General features: G+C 32.3%; 1 protein-coding gene across 1 annotated transcript; it reads left to right on the plus strand.

Annotated features, from left to right (window-relative positions):
• The first annotated feature begins 748 nt into the window (after positions 1–748).
• On the plus strand, positions 749–1876 carry LOC113756068 (disease resistance protein At4g27190-like). The gene is made up of 2 exons (XM_027299866.1): positions 749–1104; positions 1222–1876. Exons 1-2 carry the CDS (start codon positions 749–751, stop codon positions 1874–1876), a joined length of 1011 nt encoding a protein of 336 aa, XP_027155667.1.
• Positions 1877–11482: the final 9606 nt, after the last annotated feature.

Genomic DNA, 11482 nt, shown 5'->3' on the forward strand with positions numbered 1-11482 from the left:
AGACAGCAAATGAACCAGAGATGCTTGGTGCTTTGTTGAAAAGCAAAGTAGCTCCAATTCTCCTTAATCCTCAGCCCTTCATACGCTTAATTTTCCGAATTGAAGGCATCCCTAATCTGTCGAGGCGAATTGCTCCACGAGCCATAGTTGGGAACATATGGAAGGAGTCGTATAACTTGAGTTGATGCTCTGGATGAGAGACGCCCACATTGGACAATGCATCAGCGACTGTGTTAGCTTCCCTATAACAATGTGAAAAACGATCAGGATCTTCCACGAACTGCCAAATCTGCCTAATCTCTAGTCGAATCTTCCAAGGGCAGTGTATATTTTCATTTACTTTGCAGCTTTCACAAAATTTTCACGAGTCAATAGGATGCTATTTGATAATTTTAACCGCATTCATACCTTGCTTTATATTTTGTTTGCATCCTACTTTTAAAAAACTAAAAATTCTCTAAATGTATTTTTATTTTTAATCATGTTTTTATCTCATATAAAACACATTAAAAGTGCTACAATAAAAAATATAAGCAAATATTTTTCATTCCAAATGCACTAATTAATTTTATTTTATTTAAAAAAAGTATTGCTATGGCATTGAATTAAACACATTGAGTTGCTTAAACTTTTTTTGTGAATTATCTAATTCATTTTAGTGTTAAAAAATCAAAATGCATAGTGTAATTTTGTTTAAATGCATTTAGCAAATATTAAAGAAATTGGAATTTATTATATTACAATTATTATGGCATTTAGCGGGAGAGTTCTTGATATATTGGATGAGATTTGGAAAGAAGTTGACTTCAAGAGTCTTGGAATTCCTGTTAGCGAGAAGATAAAAGTTATAGTAACATCTCAGTCCCCTTGTGTTTGCAGCAACATGGGAGCTAAAATTGTTGGGGTTAATGCCTTGCCTGAGGAAGAAGCACGTTATCTTTTAAAAGCGGTTGCAGGAATTTCTGATGATTCCGTTTTGAGTGATGTTGCAAAACAGTTTGCAGAGGAATGCAAAGGTATACCTCTCGCGCTCGTTGTTGTCGCCAGGGGATTAAGGACTAACTGCAAAACACCAAAATCCTGGGAACTGGCCCTTGGACAGCTGTAAAAGTACACATTGAGAGAAATCGAAGGAGAAAAAGATTTGGTGTATTCAATAGTTGAGTGGAGCTATGACAATTTGGAAAGCGTCGAGGCTAAGTCACTGCTTTTGCTTTGCAGTTTGTTTCCAGAAGATTATAGCATTCCAGTTGAATGTTTGGTCAGGTACGGCAAAGGGCTAGAATTGTTCAACGAGAGAGAGACGTTAGGTGATGTAAGGTGCAGAGTAGATGTGCTTGTTAATGACCTCAGGAGTTACCATTTGGTGCTGGATGATAGTGAAAGAGAAGACCATGTAAAATTGCATGATGTCGTGGGAGAAACTTGCTTGAAAATTGCATCAAAAGGCGAGCATGTATTTTTGGTAGGGAATGCTGGACAGGAAGAAAGGCACCAACTACCGGATTCATTTTGTCCTTGCACGGCTATTTCACTAACATTAGAAGGTTCCATTAGACTATTTCCATTTGGCGAGGAATGTCCAAGGCTTAAGCTATTGCGTTTGGTATTCCAATCAGGCAAAGTGAACCTATCAAAAGATGCTTTCGTAGGAATGGAAGATCTCACGGTCATGGAGTTAAACAATTTACACACAGAATTTTCGCTATCATGGCCAAGCCAAATGTTAACGAGCCTTCGGACATTGTGCCTGGATTATTGTGTATTGGGCATTGAAACGTCATCAATGCTTGGATACATGATGCAATTGGAAATGTTGAGCTTCTTTAAATCCAGACTTCAGGATGATCAGTTTCAGTGGAGATTGCTCGGTTGAGTAATTTAAAGTTGTTGGATTCGAGGGTCGGACAAAGTCAGCAACCGTTGACTCGTGGTATCCTGTCAAGCTTGAAGGAACTAGAAGAATTGTACATGGGATCTCATCGCCATTTGCAGCTGGGGAGAGACAAAGAAGAAGAAAGAGGATGTCTTGAAGAGATCTCATCACTCTCTTGCCTTGAGTGTCTCCATATTCATGTCTATGACCTTAACCTCCTATTTCAGTTATTGCACCAACTTCCTATTCAGAAGTTGTTAAGATTTCACATTGTAGGAGCTAATTATGAAATTAGCCGGAGAGATCTTACTAGAGAGTATCAATTTCGGAACAGTTTCGAACTTCATTTCTGTCCGTATCGTAGGGGGTTTGAACAAGCATTGGATCCTATAGTTAGCAGCATTGTTAAGAGAGCAGAGAATCTCACTTTTCAGGGCGTGCCCTGCTTGAGGAATCTGGTGAGCGACTTGGATGAAGATGGATTTGTCAACTTGAGAAGGCTTAAATTAAACGGTGAGGTGCACCAATGCCTTATTGAATCCACCACCAATTTAGTTGCTCGACAGGCTTTCGAAAATTTGTTGTTCATGGAATTAAAAGATGTGAATTTGGAAGAAATATGTCATGGGAATCATCCACCTCGGTGCTTCAGTCAACTTCAGGAGATGAAACTTGAGTCGATAAATATTAAGCATTTGTGGAAGGGGCCAATTGAACCTCCCTCACTTTGCAACCTCAGAATTGTTGAGCTAAGTTACTGTCATCGAATTGTAACTCTCTTCTCACAATCAACGCTGAAATGTCTAGTGAAACTCCAAAAGCTAGTAGTTCATCGTTGTAGAAACTTGGAAAGCATTGTCATGATGGAAGAAAGTGTGAACGAGGAAGTGCTTGAGCTACCCCTACTCAAAACTTTAGTCATGCAAGAATCAGGCTTATTGTGCTTTTATGTACTTGGCAGTTGGACATGGATGAAAATCTTAGCTGTGCTAAAAGAATAATTGTGGAGCTTATAACTATATATTCAGGGCCCAATAAACTAATCATTGATAAATGTCCTTTTAGAGAAAAGAACAAGAACTATCAGGCATTTCCAATCAGTTTAAATTTTTTCCTAGATTGCAAGATCTTTCTTTTCAAGATTTTATTTCTAAAAGTCATTTTTTTCATGCACTGTCAATATATACACGAGCAAATATAGATGTATATCAGATAATTCAATTTCAAATTTGAAATTCACTTTTGACACCTGTTAGTCAATCGTTGCTAACAGTTGATAAATTGACACGGCCTACAAAAATACAAATTGGATGTCCCAAAATGGCTATACAAGTAATTGAATCTATCTTACTTATTCTCTCCTCTTTTTCTCTCTCTCCATAAAATATGAACCCTAACAGCGAAGCTATCTGTCGTCTTAGGCCGTTCACCACCGCCTTCTGCCTACTCCACACCATCGTCAATTCTCGCAAGCTGCTTTTGATCAAATTTTTTGAAGAATCAATTGCGAACTGTGAATAATTGTATACAGAACGAGTGGCGTAACATGAATTTGTTATTTGGGTTTTCAATTTGTTGATTGAAGTTGGTTGTGTGAGAGTCCCGTCCTCGAGTCTGTACTCTGTAACATGTTAAGAGTTTGGAATTTGGAGTGGCAGAGCGCTTTCCTCCTCTCCCCATTTTCTTTTCTTTTTTTAAAAAAATTTATATTTAAATTTTATTATTTTATTTTTCTTAAACCGTTTTTTATTTTTTTTTCTTAAACTTTTTTTTTGCCCCAAAAAGTGCTAATTTAGTTAAATTTTAATTCTGAAATCTTTCGAAGTAGGACTCTTTGGTCATTTCTCACATCCAATTAATGGATTTTAAGGATCGTTACTGACAAGGGGGCAAATGTAATTTGGTCAAATTATAAGGTTTGTTTCATAATGTAAATGTAATTCTAAAGATGAAACAAACCTTAGGGGAGGTAAATGTAATTAAATCACACACACACACACACACATTGAATGCGCCAAAATGATTTGGTGATTTAGTGATTTAGTTTTATTGCTAATATTAATGACTTTCTTCTATTTTCAAACATAAATTAAATGTAATTCTAAGTATTATTGGTGCTTTTTATACCCTACCAACCTTTAAGTTTTATTTAGAAGTAGAATTCCTTATGGAATGGAAATTGATTTGGAAAGGTTATAGGTTATAAGTTAATTCACTTGACAAAATTTTGTGTTAAATTTTATTGGCCAGGCATTAATTAGGTCATATTCTTAAAAGTCTTGACAAACTTAGTGTATGTTAACCTTCTTAAACTTTTATAAATTCAATGTCTCATTGCACAAGATAGTTATACAAAAAACGTAGACATGGTTGAATTTAATTCAAGTGCATAAGAATCATATTTTGTTTTTCTTTTTCCGTGATGTTACTGATTCCAAAAAAAATGCGTCCAAAGATTGACATTATTGACATATATCTAATCTAATTCTAGATTAATATTAATAGAATAAGTGACCCTTAATGGCTAAATTATGTTCCCAAGGTCCTTTTCCATTCTTTTTGCGGTTATTCATGTAACACGGCCTTCAAATTTCATCTAGGAAAATAAACTTGCTAAAGTAAATTTCCATCCTGAATAGAGTTTTAAAAATAGATTCCAGAATTAGTGAAGAACAAGAGACAAACTTTAGCTGGATAATATAGAAACTGAACATGAATTGGAAAACAAAATTTATGTAAATTAATTTTACATGGAAGAAATAGGCACCAATTGTGGAGAAACAAAAGAAAAGGGAGAAAATAAAAAAAATGAAAAAGAAAGACAGATTGAATAAATCACCAATATGATTTGGTAGTTTTGAGATTTAGGTTTTTTTTTCTGATAATACCCTTACCATATACTCCAATTACAATTAATTATGATGCGATATCTTGATACACTAATGCCGAAACAACAACTTTTGGGGGTTTTCCTGTAATATCAATTTTCATGTTTTAGTTTAGGAATAAAATTCTATTTAAGTAAACTTTCTCCAATAGAATTAGGTTTAGAATGGAATTATGCAATTATGAAGGAAAATCATTTATTGTAAACTAGTACTAGATTCCTTTGAATTGCTCTTAGAATATAAGACAAATAGGAAAAAAATCTAATCTTTTAGGAAATAAGTTAATCTCTTGGAGATACACTAAGGGAGAGCACATTTGGAATGATTTCTATGGGTTTTTCATGTAAGGTAATGCCATCTTTGAGATATATTTTGCTAGAACAAAAACTTTGAAATATTTTTCGGAAATATAATTTCATTAAGACAGTTTTTATACAAAAAAAATTAAATTGGAATAAATTTCAAATGTAATGACTTTTGAAAACAAAACAAGTACGAAAAGTAATTTCTTGCTACAAACTTTAGAAATTAAACAATAAGATGAAATACATTTTTCTTAAGCATAAGCTAACTAACTTCGACTTTTTGAATGAAAAATTCTCAATTTTATTAATTAAAAAACAAAGAAATTCATTCTATAACAAATAAAAAACTCAAGCTCTAAGCCTCAAGTAAAATAAAGAAATTAGTAAGAAAAATCTCTGTACACGTCTCTCTATTCTCAGAAATTTTGGCTTGACAAATATTATAAATTGTATTTCAATCTAATTTCACAATAACTATTGGTAAACCATTCACACGCACTTGTCCAATCATTGGACAAATATTTTTATCAAATTATAAGTATGAAATATAAAAGTTTATTTCTATGATTCACGACAAGTGCCACTAGCTATTAATGCAAACCAGCAGCATTTTTTTTAGTAGAAAATAGTAATACAGTCATGACAAAATCATGATTCACAAAAAAAGATATTTAAAAAAAAGGGACCACTCAGGTCAAATTAAGAAACTTTCGATTCCTTTTTAAAGATTCTTAAATGTGTCAATATTCATTAGGCTCAAGAAATGAAACACGATAGTAAAACCGATAAACAATCAATGCATCAAAATAGAAATATGAAATAGGCATTTTGCAGATTGAAGTTGGTAAGGACGTTGAGTCCAGATTGAATTTGGATAAAAATTGATACGTTATTACATCTAGTTGTACATTTTAAGCAACAAAAAGCAACCCAAAAAAAAAACAAGTTGAAAGAAAGAATGTTTTAAGAAGAAATATCTTTTAATCTGTAAGAAAGAATGGTGCACGAAAAGACTATCTTTTAATATCCTTTCTTACAAGTTGATGTATGGCTTCTAATAAAAATAAAGTTCAGTTCTTTTGAGTGTTTAGTTTTAACATGCTTGGTAGGATTATGAAACAAATATCAAATTTAAAATATAATTTGAACAAATATATTCAATAATTTTACATGTTAACTTCATTTTTTCCTTTTGCATCTTCATATTCTTTTTTGGGATGGGATTTAGCAATTCTTGGGCTAACAAATTGGGCAGAAGCATACTTTGCTTCTCTAGATTGCTTTGAATTTGTTCTTTTCGAGGCTAAAGGCAACTTCAATATTCTCTTGTCGGATGAATCTAACAATTGTGGGGCTAACAAGTTGGCCATAAGCATTCTTTGCTTCACGAGATTGTTTTTGAGTTTTTTATTTTTGAGGATTGTGATTCTTGACTTGTGCCCATTAAAGTAGTTATGGAACATCATTCATTCACAAAGTAACAGTGACAAGGAAAAGATGGAAGTGATGATTACCATTCCAAAGGCCATAGGACAGAATGTTATAACTACAAAGCACAAATGGGATTCCTATTCCCGTTACACTAGAAAGTATCTTCTCTCCATCTAGCAGAAGATTTTCTGTCACACAAGTCTATATCACACCTATGTTATACCTCTTATTTGGTGTAAGTTATTCAATATTTAGTGTACCTTTTCACTATGTTCGTTTGTACCAAGACTTATACCAAGAAAATACAAATTAGGACAAGTCTTGGAGTAGATTAACTTAGTTAAAATATACACCAAATATTGAACAACTCACAGCAACCAACGAGTTTAACACAGGTATAACAGGTCAGTGTGTACTAGAAGACCTTTGCCCTCTCTCCCTTATAAATGTATGTCAAATTATCATAATAGTTTCTCAACTACTTAACAAAAAGTTTTGTTAGGTAATAAAACATTATGACATAGCTACTACACTATTAATGAATAATTAAGGTGTGCATGTCAGTTTAGATACGGTTTGAGCCTTGATGAGGATCCGAGTTTGGATTGTACAAAATCAAACTCTGAGCAAACCTATGATTCTCATATAGGGTTTGAGGATGAATATGGTTCACATTTAAAATATAAGTCCCCCAACACATAAAAAATAAGACTGGTTTGTATTGGATTTGTGTAAGATCGATTCATTGTCATACCTAGTATATCTAAACTATATTTAAACACAAACAACTTTTGACTTGAGGGATGGACAAAAGGGATTTGGGACAGACACAATTGTGTTTTCATCCAATTTTATATTATTATCATATATACTGTATTATTTGACGTATAGTCATATTATCTTTTCTGTAAAATAGTTGGTATATAATATACATGATTAAAATATTTCATATATATATTCTATACAACAAGTTTGATGCAAGGACGAAACTAAAAATTTTAGTTTGAGATTCAGGACGAAATACACATGCATATATAAACTTCCGAATCAACCTGATATTTTTTGAAAATTTTGGGGAAAGGGGACAAATAGCTTAAAATACATAGGCCCTCCCTTCCTATCCCTAGTTCTATCCTTGGATTGATATACATTAGATATTATAGTGAATACAACAAGTATGCAGAACCAGGCAGAACATAATCGTACCTTCCCTAATTCAAACAAGTGCACTTATTGTTGGTTTTTAGGACATAAACTAAGAAACAACACCTTAGTTAGCATTGCAAAAAAATGGCTTATAAACACTTGTATTGAAACTAAAAATGAACTTGTATTATTCATTCATCAACTCACTATTTATAGTATTTACATGAAACAAACTAACATAATTTCAGCTAATAATTTTCTAAAAAATATCAACAAAACTATTTGATCCTACTCAGCAAATTCTAGCTAAAATGTTTGTTAACAAACCAACAGATCTTTGGTAAACAAATATCCTAACAACAAGACTTAATTAGCTACTAAATAATTTATTTTAGTACCAAACACAATCTAATAAAATCTATCGAAAAAGTTGGCAAATCTCAACTCTCCTCCTTGTCACTTTTGCTATAAATTTTGAATTGTTTGCTCAATTCATTATTTCATTAGACCTTGTTTTGGACAAGGTTTTTGTAAGAACCTCTGCAACTGCAAATTGGCCTCACACTGAACTTCTTTTTTTGACTTTCAAGTTGAAGATTAGCCTTGCAACAAATCACTACTTCTGGTTTTTTACGCTAAACTCCAAATAAAAGATGGTTTTTTTTTTATGGATCCAAATATCCTTCTCATAGGTTCAAAGTGAAACACCCTTTTACAATATTTGAACCTATATAGAAAATATGAAGTTTTGCATGGTTCTTCATAAATTTTGTCATCACTAACAAAACCTGTAGACCCAAATCCAATAATATTATACTCTTGATAAATATTAGGAATCAATTTGATACCTTGTGACTTATCAATGGCTTCCTCTTGAATTCTTCTAGGATCTAAATTCTTGATTTCATCATGCTTCACTTTAAAGTTGTCAAAATCTAACCAATTCGTAGTGAAACTTTTTCTTTTCATTTTAATTGAGAATAGTTTATTCTGGATCAAGTCATAAGTCAGTACCCTTACGAAAACAGCATCAAAAAATTATATATGAATGCTGGCATTAGATCTCTGTATAAATATAATTCTGTGGCCTGTAATTTGTGCATCCATTGGTTCTTTGAATAGCGGTGGAATAAAATTTGTGTCCACCATAACCCATAGATTATTGACAACCAAATAAGTCCAAAATTTAATGACCCAAATTTGGTAAGTTTCATCACTAAAAGTTGAAGCATTTGACAAAAAGTTATTTCCTATCATGGTTTTGAACTGATAAAGGATCCTCACTGAATTTACGCACTCTTAAAAAACAACACAAACCCATAACACATAAGTTCTTAATACAAATTTATTGGTTTTTTAGGGTATAAACTAAGAAACAACATCTTAATTAGTGTTGCAAAAAAATAGGTTTACAAAAGACTTGTATTAAAGCTGAAAATAAGCTTATTGTCTTCATTAATTAACTCACTATTTATAGTGTTTGCATGAAACAAACTAATACAATTTCAATTAACAATTCTCTAAAAATTCTCAACAAAACTACTTGATAGCGCAATCTTCTACTTAGCAAATCCTAGCTAAAATATTTGTTAACAAACCAACATGATTTTTGGTTAACAAATATCTTAACAACAAGACTTATTTAACTATTAACTAAATTATTTTAGTACTAAACACAATCTAATAAAAATTGTAGAAAAAGTTGACATATCTCAAAACTTATAAATGTGTACATGACAAATGCAAGAAGGGTAGAAAAGCGTGAGTGCCCTCCTAAGATTTTAAAAATTCTTTTATATCCCTTAAAAGATTGTTAATATTTCACATGCATTCTTATAGAAATTAGGTTTTGCCCTCCCAAAATTTTAAAAGTTCTTTATATTCCCTTAACAAACTAAAAAGTTTTCACCTATGCCAATGTAAATACTAGACTTAGTACCTGAATTTTTTTTTTTTTTTTAACAAAAGCATAAGAGTGCCCCTTAAGCAAAACTGGGCTGGCATCCCACCCCGTGATGGGGTATGCAAAAAAAAGAGTGCCCCTTAAGCATATATCTTTATAAATTTTGTGCCGAAATTCCATGCTTTGGTTCCTCCCATGTATGTGTGTATATATTAGACGTAGATATATTGAACAACAAACATAACAAGTAAGATCTTGTTTTCACATGTTAATTCGAAGTTTGGCTTTTGCATCTTCAATATTCTTTTGTAGGATGAGATCCATTCATCGTTGGGCTCACGAATTTCGCAGAAGCAATCTTTAACATAATTGTCATGAATTTTGTTTTTTCAGGCTTTGATTCTTGACTTGTCCCCATAATATTGCTCGTGTAAGTTTATAACTTTATTTCCATTAGAATCGTAAAAGTTATGGGAAAAAGAATAAAAGTTATGGTTACCATTCTAAGGAATATAGTGTAATAACTACTAATAAAAAATGGAATTTCCATTTCCAGGTGCATTAGCAAGGTATCATATCTATCCTCTATAAATTTGCCTTGATGTTGATTGCAGTTTCTCAACTTTCTCACCTATGAATTCTTTATCCCTCATTTGACCTATTCACGACTTCATTCTTTGTTGGAATTATCACCCTGGTTTTTCAATCAATCCAACAAAAAGAGGTATGTGTTTATCTTTTTCAATTTCTCTTTCGACTCAGCACTTAAATATGCTTTTTTCTTTTGTTTTTGCGTGGGCATGTAAGCACAAATCATAATCATATTTTTGCATAATTTGTCATAATATCCATGCATTGTTTAAGTAGAAGTATAAGAACAAGAAAATACGGCTATGGCCCTCTTCTAGCACCAGGATTAAATGGTAAGTTTTCCAATTAAGTATTAACTTTAGCTATAAAACTAATAAGTTTTGTTATGATGGTGGTAAGACATAAACATTATAACTAAAAAGTACTATTTTTCTAACTAATGATTATTTACTTAACTGCACTCACCACTTATTTAACAGAATTAAACGGATATTATTCTACTTCAACCAATTGATGCCAGTGATAATAAAACATAAGGATACCCACATTGATCCATAATACATTAATAACCAACAGGTACATGTGTCGTTAAAACACGTATGCCATGAGAAGTTCATTCGGATAAGAATATGATCAGTGTAATAATAATAATAATAACTCACAAGTATTTGTATACCAATCCTCAATATAATGCTGCCAACAAATACGTGCGTCGTTATGAATGTATTTAATTGATGAGTATGCAATGAGAAGATCATTGGGATAAGGATACAAGTACAGGAAAAGAAATATAGAATTCATATGTTACTATTCACATGGCTTCAACTTTCAACTGCTTGCCTTGGGCACTTTTTAATAATTTGATAGAGTTATTTGAGTCTTTTGTGGAACAATGGACTACTTGGTACATAGGCATTTTCGTAAATTCATTTTTGACCCATAGGTGTAGAAAAAACATAGTGCTGATTAGGATTTTAGCCATTAATGCACATTAAGCTCTTGAGATTCTTTCTTTTAAAATTGGTAAATAACTGAGAAGGCCTCTAAATTTCTAAATTCCTACAAACGATTTTGGCTTTGTGCAGTTTAGGAATTGTTTTAGTGTAGTTTAGGATTTAAGTTTTGTTTTAAAAAAAGAAAGTTGTGAACAAAGACTTGGACAATTGAGGAGTGAGTAAAGAAAGGAAATTTGGAGTGGAGTTAACATGGGGTTGGAGAAACTCATTTGAAAAATAATGTGCTGCAGGAAGTTGAAGCAATCGTGTTCCAGAAAGTTGGATGCACCAAATCTTAAGAAAGTTAAAGTGGCAGAGAATGAAGCCATTCTCGTGGATTTAAAGGT

This window comes from Coffea eugenioides, unplaced genomic scaffold, assembly GCF_003713205.1.
Source record: "Coffea eugenioides isolate CCC68of unplaced genomic scaffold, Ceug_1.0 ScVebR1_193;HRSCAF=783, whole genome shotgun sequence".
NCBI lineage: Eukaryota > Viridiplantae > Streptophyta > Magnoliopsida > Gentianales > Rubiaceae > Coffea > Coffea eugenioides.